This window comes from Quercus robur, chromosome 12, assembly GCF_932294415.1.
Source record: "Quercus robur chromosome 12, dhQueRobu3.1, whole genome shotgun sequence".
Lineage (NCBI taxonomy): Eukaryota > Viridiplantae > Streptophyta > Magnoliopsida > Fagales > Fagaceae > Quercus > Quercus robur.
Genome location: NC_065545.1, coordinates 30,212,495 through 30,231,457, shown reverse-complemented (window position 1 = coordinate 30,231,457; position 18,963 = coordinate 30,212,495). Strand labels below are relative to the sequence as shown.

The 18,963-nt window shown below is 40.1% G+C and overlaps 1 protein-coding gene across 1 annotated transcript; it reads left to right on the top strand.

Moving 5' to 3' along the window:
- The first annotated feature begins 265 nt into the window (after positions 1-265).
- Positions 266-2,401, top strand: LOC126709953 (uncharacterized protein At4g22758-like). Its single transcript, XM_050410332.1, has 2 exons — positions 266-816; positions 2,125-2,401. The coding sequence occupies exons 1-2, from the start codon at positions 408-410 to the stop codon at positions 2,280-2,282; spliced, it is 567 nt and encodes a 188-aa protein (XP_050266289.1). The 5' UTR covers positions 266-407; the 3' UTR covers positions 2,283-2,401.
- The last annotated feature ends 16,562 nt before the right edge of the window (positions 2,402-18,963 follow it).

The following is an 18,963-nucleotide window of genomic DNA, read 5'->3' as shown; positions in this document are numbered from 1 at the left end:
CAATAAAAATATCCAAATGACCGTTGCTTCAACAATTGATTTACCCCATCAAAAAAAAAAAATTTGTGTCCTATTGTAAATTGTAGTACTATTTATGACGCTCTCTTATTTTGTTTCAGGAATTAAATTATAGTTATTATCAATCAAATCTAGTCACGTGATTTGATATTTATGTAAATAAGCAAAGTATTGAAGGGCAGTCTGAAGCATGTCAGTTTCTAGGAAACTTCGCGCCTTCTCTTTAAAACTAAAACCTTTCACTTCACTTCACATTTCTCGAACGGTGTCTCTGTCTTTTCAACTCTTCCTTAATAAACAAACAAACACTGCACCAAACACACACACAACACAACACACATTCTTCAAATTCAAACCTCTATTCGATTCGAATCACTATATTTATCTCCATGAATCCACGTTCTCTAACGTTTAACCGGCGATCCTGCGACGGCGCCGTCAGGGTTCCTTCGTCGTCGAACTCCTCCTCCTACTACAGGTCCATGCAGACCTTCCCGCCGGAGAGGCACACCGACCTCGTTCGCCGCAGAGGAGGCCTCATCACCGTCCCCAGAAGAATTTCACCGGCACCGGAGACTGGTGGTGGGTCACAATCTCCTAGGCTGACGAAGTTGCTGCTAAACGTGACGATCGAGAGGAGCTTGGGGCCGATACATGTGGTGATATCGCCGGAGAACAAGGTCCGGGATTTGACGAAGACGGCGCTTGAGATTTACGCGAGGGAGAAGAGGAGGCCTTTGCTGCCGGAGACTGATCCACACTGTTTCGAGCTTCACTATTCCCAGTTCAGCTTGGAGAGTGAGTTTTTCAACTTTTCACTTTATAGTTTATACCTCGTGCGAGTTTGTAACAAAAATGTGCTGTTAACGTTGTTATAATAACATTGTTTGTATGTTTTAAAGATATGTGTAAGTAAAAAAAGTATAAAAATATATGTAATATTGTTTATAAAGAAAAAATTATGGTTTAAAATACACAATTAAACACCCCTAGTTTCTTTGTTCTGATTCTGAATTCAACTTTATAACACGTATAATATAGTTTCAATCTGCACCATCCACGCAGCTCAACAATAATAATTGCAAAAACAAAAAAACAATAATAATTGCAATCAACTTTTACTTCGAGACTCGTAGTGGCCAGTGGGCCATTTTTTGGAGAGTTATCTCGAATTTGCATGAAACCCCCTCTGTTGTTTTTGGATTTACTGTGTTGTGTGTCGGTTTTCTTTTGTCTATCAAACGATATGGCATCTCAGAAATTAAACAAAATCTTATCCGCGAAATGAAGTTTTTACACCTAAAATGAGAAAGAGATGATTGCCTTGCTTCACAGCAATACAAAAGAAGCAGAACCTTTCTCTAATCAATAAGTTATGGCCGTTAAGATAATAGAGATTTTTAGTATCATTTTTAGAAATATATGTAAATTAAAAAATGCTATAAAAATGTGTTTTTCTGTATAATCACTGAAAACTTTTATTTAAATCCAATATACCATTTTAATGTTATATCTATATATTAATCTACTGTCCTTTTTTTTTTTTTGGTTGCCTTTTGGGCTTCTAGAATGGAGCTTTCTTAACTGGGAACTGTAGATTTATATTTTGGTGGGGTTGGAGTGTAGAAAGAATTTTTCGGGTTTTTTTTTTTTTTTTCGTCTTTTTCCTTTTACTTTAGTCTTTTGTTCGCAATTTTCTACACGCAGAGTTTTTTTATTCTTTCTTTTCTTTATGAACTTTTTTCATATTGGATCTGGACTTGCAAATGGTAATTTTAGAGTGGCGTTGATGCCTAATTTGTGATGATTTTAAATATATACTGTTTTGAGTTATATATATTAATTATATTAACATCAGTGAATGCACTATTGACACAGTGAGTAACGCAAAACCAGGGGTTGTCCCTTTGTGTGAAACTATTGACACAGTGATTAACGTCATTTTAGAGTGGCATTATTGTTCCTTTTATTCACTTGAGTGTTCGAAAATTTTGGAAAAGTGCCTATATATTAACAGAGCTTGTCTTCTTATCTTAATTATGCCACTACACATGTTCATTTTTTATCAATAAATTAACAAGGACCGGCTTTGTGTGGATGGTGCAGGTTTGAAGCCGGAGGAGAAGTTGATAAACTTGGGTTCTAGGAATTTCTTTTTGTGCTATAGGCCTTCTACCTCTACGGGTTCATCTTGCTCCAAGGAAGCAAAGAAGGCAATTAACACTGCATTTCCACTAACAAAGCTAATGGATTTCTTGTTGTAGATCTAAGATTTTTGAGTTAATTAATGATAGCATGTGTATATAGATCTATGCTTCTTAATTTGTATCGTAATTAGCTTTAATTTTTGTATTACCTATCCTATAATATTAGTTTTTAACCAGTTCCAAGTTTTCAACCAAGAAAAGAAAAACCTTTCCGTTGCTTTGTCTAACATTTTTCCTGCACGTGAAATTTAATTAAGTTCGATCAGATTCGTAAACCCAATTGTGGGGGGCACATGTTGAATACTCGATCAGTTCCATCTCGTTTTGAATTTAGTAGCATAACGTACTGCTTAAATTCACACTATTCATTTCAGGGTTGGCAAACTTTGTTAGCCGAAAGTCGGTAGCCACTAGAACTTGCAATTGTGAACTGAATTCACTTTTTAAGTGTAGTGGGCCTAATGATGCCGAAAATACTACTAGTAAGCCACACGGTCCTCGCGCGCTACAAATAGCACTTGCACAACAAAAAGAAAGGACCTAGCAAAAAGTACCGGTGTGGTATCGGCCAAATACCCTCCGAAAGTTAAGTCAGAACTATTCTCACTGCTCTAGAGTGCTAGAGAGGGTAAATTATGTGTACCTTGGTTTGTGAGGGTGCTTGAGCTTTTATAGTAGCAAGGGTTGCCCCTCTTTTTCTTGGAGTAAAAGTCTTTTTCTTATATGAGTCTTCTTTGGCGTATTTTACGGGATCTTTTCTTTATAGGGATCCCTTGAATATTATCTAGCGTGGGAAGCAAGACAATTCCTTATATGTAACGTGGATAGCAAGTAAACTTACGTTCGGACCGTCAGCTTGATTTACTTCTTTCAGCTTTTTGGGCGTTGGTCTAATAGTGCCGTTAGCCTTAAAGCATATTCAACACTTTTTCTAGAGCCAGCTGACCGATAACTGTCAGCCATAACAACATCGTCTGCTTATGTCCGAAGGATTGTACTAAAAAACCGTCAGCTTTATGTTCCGTGTGACTAGGCTTATCTTTTATCCTCATCAGCGCCGATTCTGCATGGGTTGGTGACATATCAAGCTGACACGCAAAATGTGTATAGCATATATGACCTAATTTAGCACTCAACTTCAGTCATGGATGGCAACGTATGGTTTACATGAGTAGGGTTAGGACAGATAGCATGACCCAATTTAGCACTCAACTTCAGTCATGGATAGCAACATATGGTTTACATGAGTAGGGTTAGGTCAAATTTACGGATTTCCTATCCAGCTCAACTCACATATGGGTCAAGAATTTACGGATTTCCAATCCAGCTCAACTAACACATGGGTGAGTTTGGTTGAATCGGTGGATTGTGTTTATATGTTTTATGAGTTTGGTTGAATTGGTGAATTATATTTATATGTTTCATGTCTTATAAAAAAATTGGGTTTCATTAATCATTTAAGCACTTTCTTAAATAATAAATTATTTTAATTTATATAATATGCTTAAATTGTATTCTAAATTTTCAAATAATCATATATGGCATATAATTAATATTAAATATGTAAATTTGATAAATCGTATCCTATTTTCTATTATTTCATTTGAATTCTCTCATATTTTGTGTAAAAAGAAGGCATATAAACCTATTCTAGCTAGATGACATGTACGTTAATGATGTAACATGTGCAAAGAAAGCATTTTATTTTTGGTTATTTATTTATTTTTAATTTTATGTGATGCAAAATCAAACAAATATGCTGGAATTTTATGAAGTAACGCATGAATTGAATAAGTAATTTTTTTTTTGAAAGCGAATAAGCAAAATTTTTTTTTTCAACTTCAAGATTTCAATGAAAAAGACATATCTTGTCAATCATTTAAATTCAAAAGCCTCATGAAATTAGACAAACCTTAATATACATATGAAAATATGATGCATGAAACATATGAATCGTGTGATGATGAACATGTTATCATGGCACGGATCTAAATCAAGTTCATAAAAGAATTCTAGCCCATTCAAATCTAATCCTGAAAGCATATGCTACCTAAATGTTACGTACACTCATCTTGATAAGCTTTAGTGGCGAATCCTCAAACCTTGAACGTGCCGGATTTCATGAACATATATGAACTTTGATCATCATGCTGCTTCCTTCCTCCAATTGGATTTCCTTAGTCACCAAACTCCTTTCTCTTTCTAAATTCATGAACTCTCTTCCTATGAATTTTAATGGAGTAGATGTGTGGTTTGGTTGGATGCTTCCATCTGTTGACAAAGATTATCGGTTGATCTACCAAGAAAAGGACTTGAAACTCGTGTTAATGATGTGATCTATGGATTCTTAAGGGAATTAAGTGGTGTCCATGGTGTTTCTTATCGATGGATGTACAAACATGGTGATGAGAATTCGTGGGTTTTGGTAGTAGTAAGGTTCTTAAGTACGAGAACTCTAAACTATGCTTAGGTAGATTAATTATGAACCTCCTTCGCTTAAGTTGCCTCCCCCTCTTTACAGAGAAGTGTTTTTAGGGCTTAGGGTTGTGCTTTTAGAGATCAAATCTTGCTTTTTTTCTCCCATGTACAAAATTGGAAAAATTTAGAAACAAAATAGAGCTAAAATTAAAAACCTTGGAACTAGAATGTTGTTGATACCCATTTTTGCAAATTTGCATCCAAAAGCCTGTAAGGAGAAAAGCTCAAAAAAGCCCCCCAAGAGATGAGATAGAGTATGAGCAAAGAGATAGTAATTGGGCTATATTCTAAAAGCCTAAAGTGAAAAGAATGCACAAATAAAGTCTAAGTGATGGCCTAAAAAGAAGAGTAATTTGAGAATGAAAAATAAAGCCCAAAGGTGGGCCCATGGACCCCTTTTGGGAGAAGAGTAATAGGAGGCCCTTCTTGAAGAGTAATGTTGAGAATAAAGATGAGTATTAAGAGGCCCTTCTTGAGGAGTAAAATGAGTATTAGAAAAACCCAAAAGTAGAGAAACAAAATAGAGCCCAATAAGTGAGGCCCAACAAAATAAATGAAGAGAAAAGAAAGTAAGAGGGTTAGCAAGACCAACCTGATGCAGTGAATAAATGAAGATAAAAGAAAGCAAATGGGTTCGGCAAGCCTAACCCCATATATGGTAGAAAGCCCATAACGCCCTTGTGTAAGGGGATAATGATGAATTCCAATTCTGCAAAAGTAAAGCAAGGTGAAACTATGCAAAACCACCGTGGTAGGAAACACACAAAGAAACAAGACAAAGCCATAGTGGCATGAAGTGCATGAAGAAACAAGACAAAATCAAAAGTGGTAGAAAACGCGTGAAGAGGAAACAACACAAAATCAAAAGCCACATAAAATGCATGAAGAGGAAGAAGCCAAAGAATGGGAAGTGGAGTAGCTGGAGCCCCATCGACCTACAACCCAACCAATGCAAGTGAGGCATGACCTATGACTAAAGAGGAATAAAGGGTGTGGTTTGGTGGAGGGGGGGAAAAGACCTAGTTTTGGTATCCTACCAAAACCCCTTTTAAGAGATGCTTTTTTTGGTATGCCCACTTACCAAAATGGGTAGGAAATTGGTGGGAACTATCTAATGCATATTAGGAAGTGAGGACAAGAGAGATTTATGAGGGTTTGTCGTTAAGAGAAAGAGAGAAATAGTGGTATTGTGGCTGGATTGGCTTTTGCCCAAAAGTGGAAAGAAGTTTGTCACTAAGTAAGTAGTGGAACCACTTCTAGCGGCCAGAAGGTAATGGAGTGAATCCACCTATACACGACCAGAACGATACGTTGTGGGTATTGGTTGAACGCTTACAGCAGATAAAATGGTTGATGAAAGTAAGGGAAGAAAAGGGAAATCACCTAAGATTGATCTTGGGTACAGAAGGAACAATATCCATGAATATGGGAACAACACAACAACAATCATTAGACAACGGAGAACAAGAAGAACACAGTAACCAAGAGAATCAAAATAATGAGTTGAAAGTGAAAGAAGAGAGAAAGAGGACAAGAAAGGGGGATGTAAAAGAGAATAGAGAGTGAAGAAAGTAGAGTATACACGATAGACCTAACATGCATCACTAGACAAATTTTTCTCTCCTTCATACAAAACCACACTCTCTATTATCTCAATCAAGAGGATAGCTATTCTAACCCATTCTCCAAACTACATAACTTTATGGTCTTGTAAAATAAGGTTAAAGTAAGTTGGAGTTTGGACTCTTTTTAGTATATATCCTGCGGAAAACATTTTTACTTTTGTTATTCTGTTTGCTGTTATTATTATTTATTTCTGCTGCCAACATTCTCAATCTAAGAGTTATTTTGATAATACTATATACATATACATACATACATACATACATACATATATATATATATATATATATACTTCTCCTTGTTTGGAGTGTTTGGTCTTGTGTGCAGATTAATTCCAAGGGAATCCTGCGAAGAGAGCCAGGCCCAACTTCCTTACCCTATATAGAAAGCCTTAGCCGGATAACGCAAAAAGGCACTCACAAATGTTAATCTACACTCTAATAATTACTAAAGTTTTGATTAGGTCTACAATTGATAGGTAGAAATTTTTGAAGTAAAGCTAACGAACTTGTGATGGCTGACGACTTTGCTTACATGCCAGTAAATGACTCTAAGAAATTGACGATCCATCTCAAAGACTGACGAGCACACCTGACAGTCGTTAATGTATGGAATAGAAACGATCATAAGGCATTGACAGACAGCGAGGCTGACGGGTTCAGCATAACTTGGTCTACACGTATAAGTATATAAGGAAATATCTTGCGCCCCACACATAACCCTAATTAAGAAGACTCCTACAAGAAAATGATTCCGCAAGATACACGAAATAAAGAGTTTCTTTCCTACAAGAAAACATCTTCTTAATCAAGGCACGGATGTCAACCCTACACTACTATAAAAATCCCAAGACCCTCATAAACCAAGATATGTATAATTCACTCCAGCTCTAGCACTTTAGAGTTGTGAGAAGTTTTCTAACTTGACCTTCGGAGGGTCTTTGGCCGGCATCACACCGGTGCTCTCTGTTAGGTCTTCTCTTTTTGTTGTACAGGTACTGTTGCGAGCGCGTAAGGGCTGTGTGGCTCACTGGTGATTTTTCGGCATCATCAATTGGCGCCATCTGTGGGAATGGCGATCAGGAGATAAGCCATATTCACCGCTTCTCGGACAAAAAGTTGCATGGTACTTACTCGTTTAATGGCAACAACCACCAACAATCAGAGCGATGAACCGCGACCCACTACCCTGGAAAGGCAAATCCAAACCCTCACAGCGATGGATACTCAAGCAGGCCAGAAGAACAATTGCGCCAAATCATGACCTAGAGGAACAATTGCGCCAAAAGAACGCAGCGATGGATACTCAAGAGGAAGACCAAGAAGGCACCAGCGCTTAGAGAAGGAACCAAGAAGGACCGGAAGGTATCAACGCCCCAAGCAGGCCAGAACGATAGGACACGAGTTGCCCATTCGTCACAGATACAGTTCCACCTCATGTAGTTGTCGAGATGCAAATGATGAAGGAATGGATGGACTTTATGATGAATGCCCTTAGAGGACAGGTGTCTAGCAACCTCAACGACTTGGTCCATCGAACTGATTCGCCATTCACAGCGCTCGTCACTTCATTCCTCTTCCGCTAAAGTTTCGTATGCCATAAGTGGAAACTTATGATGAATCCAAGGATCCCTTGGATCACTTGGAGTCTTTTAAGACCTTGATGCACCTTCAAAGGGTGCCAGAAGAGATCATGTGCAGAGCCTTCCCCACCACACTAAAAGGACCCGTAAGGATCTGGTTCAACAAGCTAACACCCAACTCCATTGGTATCTTCAAGGAGTTAAACACCCAATTCGCCTCGCACTTCATTAGGGGGCACAGGTATAAGAAGTCCACTGCATGCTTGATGAATATTAAGCAATGGAAGAACGAGACGCTGAGATCTTACATAACCTATTTTAACAAGGATCCCTCTCGATCGACGAAGCGGACGACAAGATACTTATGATGGCATTCACTAATGGACTGCGAAAGGGTAAGTTCCTATTTTCACTGTATAAGAACGACCCGAAAACTATGTCAGATGTGCTTTACAGGGTAACCAAGTACATGAATGCAGAAGATGCACTACTAGCCCAGGAAGAGAAGCCTAAGAAAAGGGAAAAACAGGAAGATGTGCGGCCGGACAAGGGGCGGAAGATGGTACGAACCGGAGAACGGCGAGAGGACAGACGCTCCAAGCCCCGTGCATGGAAGTTCACAAGTTTCACCCCACTAACTACCCCAATCGACTAGGTTTTAATGCAAATTAAGGACGAAGGAGTCTTGAACTTTCCCGACAAGCTAAAGGGGGATCCTAATAAGAGGTCTATAGACAAGTACTATTGCTTCCATTGTGATCACAACCATGACACAACTGACTGCTACGACTTGAAGCAACAAATTGAAGCCCTCATCAGGCAAGGAAAGCTACAGAAGTTCGTCAACAAGGAGAGGACGGATCCATCCTAAGAGCAGGCTCTTCAATGAGAAAACGAGTGTCTTAGGCCGCTCATAAGAGACATAAGAATGATTGTGGGGGGCACAAGGGCTGCCTGGTCATCCAAAAAGGCCCGTAAGACTTACTTGAGGATGGTCTATAATGTTTAGTTGATAGGTTTCGTGCCGAAGATTCCATGGATTGACAACTTCGTCATCGAATTCTAGGAAGAAGATGCCCGACGTCTTCACCACCCACACGACGATACACTTGTCGTTAGCATACAAGTAGGAGATTACAACATGCACCGGGCTCTGGTTGACAATGGTAGTTCAACTGACATCCTTTACTATCCAGCATTCCAACAAATGAGGACTGATAGAGAGTGACTAGTTCCGACGAATGCTCTGCTCGTTGGTTTTGGAGGAATAAGGGTATACCCCCTTGCCGCAGTCACATTATTTGTAACGGTGGGCTACTACCCCCAGTAGATCACTAGAGACGTAACATTCCTTGTGGTCGACTACTCATCTGCCTACAATGCCATCTTGGGATAGCCTACCCTCAATTCATGGAAGGCCGTAACCTCAACCTACCACTTAATGATCAAATTCCCCACCGATTATGGAGTAGGGGAGCTGTACGAGGATTAGGTAGTCACACGCGAATGCTACATAGCTGTGATGGAGATGGATGACCACGTCTAGGCCATGAACATAGAGGAGCATCGAACAATGACAGAGCCTGTTGAAAAGCTTGAAAAGATACTCCTCGACAACTCCAAGCCTGATCGAAAGACCAGGATTGGTACTCTAGCCAACCCGATGATCCACCAAGTACTTACAACTTTTCTCAAAGGTAATCAAAATGTATTCGTTTGGAGCCATAAAGACATGCTAGGAATCGACCCTTCGGTCATGGTACACAAGCTGAATGTATTGCCCTCTTTTCCACCCGTCCGTCAGAAGTAGCAAGTATTCGCTTCAGAATGGGACCAAGCTATAACAAAAGAAGTTCACAAGCTACAAGAGGTGAACTTCATCAGAGATGTTTATTACCCCAACTGGTTGGCAAATGTGGTAATGGTCAAGAAAGCCAGCGGGAAATGGAGGATGTGCACAGACTTCACCGACCTAAATAAGGCATGCCCCAAAGATAACTATCCCCTCCTGCGGGTCGACGTCCAAGTTGACTTTACGGCCCAGCACTAGTTACTAAGCTTCATGGATGCCTTTTCCGGTTATAACCAGATCTGAATGGATGAGTTGGATCAAGAGAAGACTTCAATTTTTACCAGCCAAGGCCTCTTCTGTTACAAAGTGATGTCGTTCGGCCTAAAGAACGCAGACGCGACATATTAGAGGCTCATGAACAAGATGTTCGTGAACCAGATTGGGAGGAATGTTGAAGTCTACGTTGACAACATGTTGGTAAAGAGTCAAAGGGAGGAGGACCATTTGAAGAATCTTAGGGAAACATTCGACACCTTTCACTCTTACAACATGAAGCTCAATCCGAGTAAGCATGCAATTGGGGTGACGGCGGGAAAGTTCTTAGGGTTTATGGTGTCTCAAAAAGGTATCGAGGCCAACCCGAACAAGATTAGGGTCATAGTAGAGATGGCCCCCCCAAAGAATATAAAAGAAGTACAAAGTTGTCACCCTGAACAGGTTCGTGTCAAAGGCAACAGATAAGTGTCTACCCTTCTTCTGCACGCTGAAAAAGTCTTTTAAGTAGACGGCCAAGTGTCAACAAGCATTTGAGGATCTAAAGGCCTACCTCCCTTCCCCACCGCTACTGAGTCCTTCACAACTAGGGGAAAAGCTCTTCCTCTATTTGGCTATCTCCCTCGCAACCATTAGCACGACCTTAGTCAGGGAAGAAGACAAAGTTCAGAAGCCCATGTACTACACTAGCTGATCACTTCGTGGTGCAGAAGAAAGGTACCCGCCAATGGAAAAGCTCGCCTTCGCTTTGGTTACGGCAGCCCGCAAGCTCAAACCATACTTCCAAGCCCACACTATGATCATCCTAATCGACAAGCCCTTATGGCGGGCGATGAGCAACCTAAAGTTGCTGGGCGATTAGCACTATGGGCGATAGAGTTAAGTGAGTTTGATATTTAGTACCACCCACGTACTGCGATCAAGGGACAGGTCGTTACTGATTTCATAGCGGAGTTCACCAACGAGGAAGGCAAGGGGGTAAGAGAGTATCATTAGTGGAGTATACACACGGACAGATCGTCCAACAGACGGGCTGGCGGAGCAGGCATTGAACTTCGTTCTCCAGAAGGGGACGAGATCGAATGCATGGTTTGCCTTGACTTCCTTACGACCAACAATGAAGCAAAGTATGAAACTCTAGTTGTGTGACTAGATCTCGCCAAAGCAACAGGAGCCGCAAGTGTGATTATTCATTGCGACTCCCAGGTCATCACAAACCAAGTAAATGGTGAATACGAGTGTAAGGGAGAGAGGATGAAGAAATACTTGGCGCAAGCAAAGAGAAGGGTGGACGACCTACAGGCCAAGATTGTTCAAATCCCCAAAGGGGAGAACGAATAAGTTGACCATCTTGCCAAGGCTGCATTAGTAGAACACATGGTCATTCCCGACAAGGTACTCTCCTATATTCAGCTTTCGCCATTGATAGATGTCATCGATGTGCAGGAAATAGGTTCCAAGAGCAATTTGACCACCCCTTTAATCTCCTACTTGAAAGATGGCACATTACCTGAAGGTAAGAAGGACGCCAAAAAGCTGAAGGTTCAAGCGGCACGGTTTGTCTTGATAAGGGACATATTGTACAAGAAGGGCTTCTCCTGCCCATACCTAAGGTGCTTGAGCCCTGAGGAAGCAGACTATGTCATGAGAGAAGTCCACGAAGGGATCTATGGGAACCATTCAGGGACACGATCGTTGGTACACAAACTGATTCGAGCCGAATACTACTGGCCCACTATATAGAAGGATACCCAGACTTATGTTAAAACTTGCGACAAGTGCTAAAGGTTTAACAACGTCATTAGACAGCCGTCAGAAGAATTGACTTCGATGACAGCCCCCTGGCCATTCTCTTAATGGTGGTTAGACATCATGGGCCCATTCCCAACAACGGTACGATAGCTGAAATTCCTTATAGTAGGCATAGACTACTTCACGAAGTGGGTAGAAGCTAAAGCCTTGGCCACCATCATAGAGAAGAACGTGCGGAGCTTCGTCTGGAGGAACATTATCTGCAGATATGGGATCCCCAGAATCCTGGCCTCAAATAACGAGAAACAATTCAACAATGATTCATTTAGGGATTTTTGCTTATAGTTGGGGATCAAAAACCACTACTCTTCCCCCGCCCACCCTCAAGTCAACGAACAGGTTGAAGTCACAAACCGATCCTTGCTTAAAATTATCAAGACTCAACTCGAGGGGGCAAAGGATATATAGCCTGAAGAGCTTTCCAAGTGTACTATGGGCATACAAGACAACGGCTAGAACACCTACAGGAGAAACACCGTTTTGGCTAGCATATGAGAGCGAGGAGATTATTCCAACGGAAGTGGGGCTTACAAGCTACAGGGTGGACAATCACAATGAAAGAAAGAATGACAAGGCAATGCGTCTATAGCTTGACCTATTAGACGAAGTCAGGGCAACAGCTGAGCAGAGACTCACACGATACCAGGATCTCATGGCTAAGTACTACAACTCCCGGGTCAAACACATAGACTTCAAGGTTGGAGACCTCGTCCTAAGGAAGGTAATAGGCACTGTCAGAGACCCCACCCAAGGAAATCTTAGCCCTAACTGGGAGGGACCCTACAGAATCACGTCTTGACAGAGGAAAGGCACCTATCACCTAAAGACGCTAGACGGATAGAAGTTCCACCATCCATGGAACACCGAGCACCTCCAAAAATACTACTAGTAGAGAGGATAGCATGAAGAATGACACCTCATTTTCCAGTTCATTTTAGTTAATTTTTGCTACAAATACTATTTAAGCCCAAAGGGCAGGTTTTTTCTTCTTCAAGGAACAATTTTTCTACACGTATTTATCATAATAAGAGGAGTTTATTAAGATATATTTTGTTTACTATATGCATTTATCAAGTCCACAAGTGGACGAGTTCATGATTTAGTCCACAAATGGACGGATTTATGATTAAGTCCATAGAGTGGATGAGTTCATCCCGTAAGGATGAATTAATATTATCAAGTCCACAAGTGGACGAGTTCATGATTTAGTCCACAAATGGACGAATTTATGATCAAGTCCATAGAGTGGATGAGTTCATCTCATAAGGATGAATTCATATCCACAAGTGGACGGATCCATAATTAAGTGGACGGGTCCGCAATTAAGTCCATAAAAAGGATGAGTTCATCCCACAAGGATGACTTAATATTATCAAGTCCCCATGTGGACAGGTTCGTGATTTAGTCCACAAGTGGACAGATCCATAATTAAGGTAAACGGATTTATAAAGTCCATAAAGAGGACGAGTTCATCCCACAAGGATGACTTAATATGGCTTGATATGATCCATAATTAGGGTAGACGGATCCAGTAGAGGATGGATTCATAACTTAGTCGATAAAGTTGACGAGTTCATCCCATAAGTTCACTAGTGGCGGATTCACGATTTAGTCCACAAGTGGACGGATCCATAATTAAGCCCATAAGTGGACGAGTTTGTATCATGAGGGTAAAAGTCCACAAATGGACAAATTCATCACATGAAGAGATTAAAATCCATAAAGGAACAAGTCTCTTAGCCCACAAAGTGGACGAGTTCATTATAAAGTTCATTAGCCCACAAATGGACGAGTTCGAAATGGACGGACCAAAATTATTAAGTCAAAAAGTAGACGGATTCATAAGGGCAAAGAATGAACATACACATACCAATAAGCAACACACATATTAAGAGCAACGAATACGAAATACCATAAATAAAGTGAAGTTTTTACAAAAAAAAAGCCCAAAAAACAAAGGGGCATTAAATGTTGTCTGGAAATTAGATCAAATTTACAATGAAAAGAACAGAAAAAGGCTAAGTTCAAGAGGTTGGGGGGTCTTGTTGGTTTCCATCACCCTTAGGAGGAAGGTCCTGGACGTCTTGAGCATGAGGATCTTCAGCATTAGGAGGGTTGGTTGACGGGGTCAGAGGGATGATGGGTTGGTCCACGGTAGGTTTGGCGAGGATGACATTGTCATCTTTTGGAACCTCCTCTAACTCAGTGGAGTCATCAGTCTCTTCAAAAATAGTGTCGCCTACAGGTGTCGACGACAGGGGATCATCCATAATAACCTTGGATAAATCCAAGTCAGGGAAGAAGGACTTAACCTGCTTTAGGCAATCCTCAAATCCGTCACCATAATAATTGGCACAAGAGTCTTTAAAAGACTGTGAAGCCTTAAACTCCACTACGGCGTCAGCCTTGGTCATCTCCACTTGACCTAGGAGCCTTGTCAACTCTTTTCCACTGTCGCCTTAGCTTCTTGTTCTTTCTTTTTCTGACGACCCTCCTCCTCCAATTTCCCCCTCAAATCCTTCACCTCCCGATTAAAGGTATGGACGGCACCCTTATATTGTTCTTGCTCGTCGGTCAAGATCTTTACACGCTTATGCAGATGGGTAATCACCACTTCTTTGGCGACGCCTCTATCCTGCAAAGCTTTCATACAAACCTGCGCCTACAAAACAGAATAACCGTCAGCTATTAAGCATAAAAATGAATAAATAGAGAAAGAAAGGAAGAAACATACCCGAGCAAGGTCAAAGAGGCTTGACGCCCCCAACTCCTTCGTCCCTTGCTTAGCACAAGGGTCCACGTCCTTGTCCCTAATGATGGAGTCCATCATCTCCAAGGCATAGCCCTTGTGAGTGAGAAGATGGCGGTCAGGATCCTAAGTGACGGGGCCTAACGTCGTCATTAGCCCTTTGCCGGCCCCATGCTTCGGCTTAAGAGGTGACGGCTTCTTGGGAAGCTTCTATCTAGGAGTGACGGAAACCTTTTTGGACGGGTGGTTGTCCTTTCCGTCACCCTTCCTCTTAGTCGCCCCCTTACCAATAGCCTTGGGGGCTGATGAGGACGCCCCCTCCTTTCCCTTGGCCTTCTCCTCCTCTTTCTTGCCCGCAGCAGCAGCCCTTACTTGCGCCCTCAACCTAGCCGCCTCCATTTCTGCAAAAGGGCAAATGACGGCCTTAGACAAGCTGATGGAAAAGAAAAAAGAAGGGTTAAGGTGGATAAACTTACGACGACGGGAGTAAGCGTTAAGACGACGGGCTGCTGGTGTTGGCTCAGGACCCCCATAATAAGCGTGTAAAGTGTCGAGTGTAATGAGATCTTGACACTTCCGTTCGTCTAACGGGATTTCTGTTACCCGATGAATTAAAAGCTTCTTGCTCATCTGTGATATGTGGACGAACACTAGTTGAAAGAAAACAAGAAAAGTAGACGATGTTAGAAATTTGAAACAAATAATCTGAAAGAAGCAAACGGGATTAACCTGAATCCTTGACATAAGCCCAAGTGTTGTCAAAACCATGAGGCATCATCTCCCACTCTTCCTAACGACATACCCAATTCATCCCTTTGACAAAGAAATACCTGCCCTTCCAATTCTTATTGGAATCGGGCATATCAGATACCAGCCTTAACCCTTTTTTCCTTGCAGCAAAGTGGTATATTTCTTGGGACGAGACGATATGTTGAGGACAATAGCACCAAAAGAACTCGTCAAGAGTTAGTTGACGGTTTTCTTTACTTAGACGATCCCACAAAATCTTAGCCCCAATGAATATTCTCCAAGTGTTGGGGGTAATTTGGCCAACGGACAACCCCAAAAAATTAGCCAATTGACAGTGAAGTGCCGTTAGAGGCAGTCTCAATCTTGTCGTGAACATGGCATCATACATGTCGACATCTGCGGTTTTTAAGACCTCCTCATCACCGTCATTTTCATCCCCGTCACTCTCTCTCCCCCTTTCATCCTCATCATTCTCGTCTTTGCCCTTACTTACTACCTCATCTTCTCCTCCACAACTTTCCATTTCCTTTTCAAAAGATTGGGCTGACATTTCCCTCTCTGACGACCAGGAGAAGCCCTCCTCGGGCTTATGACCTGATGAGAAGACCTCGTCATAGCCCACTCCCTTGTGGATTGACGATTGTTCACTCATCGCCTCTCTAGACATCTGACTACCTACAAGCGACGGAGATATTCTAAGAACCTAAGTTGACGGCCTTTCTAAAATAGTTTTCACAATCAACTAGGATAAAAGTAAAAGATAAGAGGCAGTGAGAGCAAAGGTGACTTACCAAGTAAAGCAGACGGTTTCGTGAAAGGTGATGGTCTTAAGCAAAAGCACGATGATGTGGGCGAAGTCCTTGAAGTGACGAGTTCTCTCTGATGATCAACAGCAATGGAATATAAGAAAATAAGGAAGGAAGGGAGGTATATATAGGATAAAAAAACGTATAGAAGACGAATCGACACCCTTGTCTAGAAACAAGGCCAATTGGCTTGAGCCACATGTTCTGACATTTATGGCTACTCGAGGAACCAATCAATAAATGCCCCATTTACTAATATATATATATATATATATATATATATATATATAAATTAACTCCACAACTCGACAGCTGGAATTAACGGGATTATGGAGTAGGGGGCAACTGATAGGTAGAAATTCTTGAAGTAAAGCTGACGAACCTGTGGTGGCTAATGACTTTGCTTACATGCCCGTAAATGACTCTACGAAACTGACGATCCATCTTAAAGACTGATGAGCACACCTAACGGTCATCAATGTATGGAATAGAAACGATCAGAAGGCATTGACGGACAATAAGGCTGACGGGATGAGGCTGACGGGTTCAGCATAACTTGGTTTACAAGCATAAGTATATAAGGAAATATCTTGCACCCCACGCCTAACCCTAATCAAGAAGACTCCTACAAGGAAAGGATTCTGTAAGATACGTGAAATAAAGAGTTTCTTTCCTACAAGGAAACGTTTTCTTAATCAAGGCATGGATGTCAACCCTACACTACTATAAAAACCCCAAGACCACACTGGTGCTCTCTGTTAGGTCTTCTCTTTTTGTTGTGCAGGTACTGTTGCGAGCGCGTAAGGACTGTGTGGCTCATTGGTGATTTTTCGGCATCATCAGCTATTCAAAGTTTTCCACTTATTATGGACTTTTTCTTGATTATGTCTCCCAAATGAATTTTTTTTTCTTTAAATTATTAAGGTAAGTACATTATTAAACAAGATAAAATAATTATTTGAGATAACTCAAGAAATTACATATTGGATTTTCTTGTACTTTCATGTTATCATTGATCATGATTTAAACCAATAGTAATATTTTGAAGGGCCAACTGAAATTAATCATAATGTTCCTACACATGCATAGTACCTGTAGGGACACATTTTATAGCCCAAGCCCAAGACGTATGGGATCTTGGCCTAGTGAGCCCAGTACAATAAATTTGTAGAGAGTAAGTCAAAGAACTAGGTTCTAATGAATTGGACAACGACTAATATGGATTTAAATGATGATCAAACAAGAACAAGAAGCACTGATCTGAATCAATTCACTGTCCAAGGAGGTAAGTCTTTATATAAATCAACTAGACTGAATACAAGTATAATTTTGATGGCTATAGTGTTCTCTTTCTGTTTTTCCAATCCCTTCCTCATGGAGGGTCTCTTACATTATATAGCTCCTTTTGGACCATCTTGATCCTACACTTATTGATCATCTGAGTCTTTATTTGAGTACCTGTCCATCAGACACCCTCTTTGGCTTTCTATGAGTTGTGGTAGCGAAGACAACATTATTTAGAAGTCTTCTCCACATAAATGCGGTCAAAAAAGTAGCTGCAGTGCATTCAATACAGTGGTAGCAGTTTTCCCTTAGATATTTTTGGGTTCCCCTTCTTCTCGTATGTTCATGATGCACGTCTCTATTAATGGAGTTTCATGGAAAATCACTCTAATCATTGGAATACATATTTGAGCTGTACTTATCGTATCTAAAGAGATATTCCTCCTCGGACAATCTTCCTATTTGCATCTTACTCATTAAATCCTGAGCCTGAATCGTTCATTAGCATTCGTTCGTCCTCAGACTACTCATGCTTTCAGCCAAGGCCGAAGGCCCAATATGTGATTTGGGCCCTTAACCCTATAGTACCTATGGTAAGACCTTAACTAATAAAAATCGACCTTTCATATTACCTAGGTCAAAATATGGATTTTCACTCAGAAAAAACCAATTTATCCTTAATTCAACAATGACCTTACTATTTTGTTGATTTAAATGTTGAATGTTGAGTGTTGAATGGTGAAAAACCAGTTTATACACTATGAATTTGAATGTTGAATGTTGAATATTGAATGGGGAAAAACCAGTTTATACACTATGAATTTGAATGTTGAGGTCAATTATAGAATTTTCTACCTAAGTGAAATTACTATTTTGTCCTAGAAAAGTGAATTTTAATGACTGCAAAATAGAGTATTTATTTACACATCTATTTTTAACCTAGGATTTATGTTTATATATTTGTTTGAATAATGATAGATAGTGTTATGAATTATGTGACGCTAATAAATAATACACTTATCCTATTAAATTTACAGAAGATGAAACTATATACTAAGTGTGAATTATCGGTAGGCTTATTACTTTGTGATATATTATGGGTTTAAATTTATTTGTTGAGAGTTATCAAAGAGAATAACTATATCTTCTCATAAAAAATAGTATAAATATATCTAAAAGGACAAAGTTTAGTTATAAAATTGGTTATAGATTAAGGCTACTACCTTACTCAATAAAATAAATATTATTAAATAGTTTAAAAATCTAACCGTTAAATTGCTTGTCTTTTACACTCTTAATACACATGTCAAACTTTATGTCAATCGGATATTATTTACCATATGATCTGTAAGTTTATATTTTATGCATAAGAAGTAAATGTAATCCAATAGTGAATTTGTCAAAATTTATTTCCAGTAAAAAGATATTGAATAATGTTATAGTTAATTTTGTAGCTAAAATTTATCCTATCTAAAAATATAGTAATTTTTAAAAACTACATATAAGTGAATTAATTAAGAAGCTAATACAAACTCACACGGATTCATAGCATCTTATTTTAGTTTTTTGATAGTGGTTTAGAATCTGTA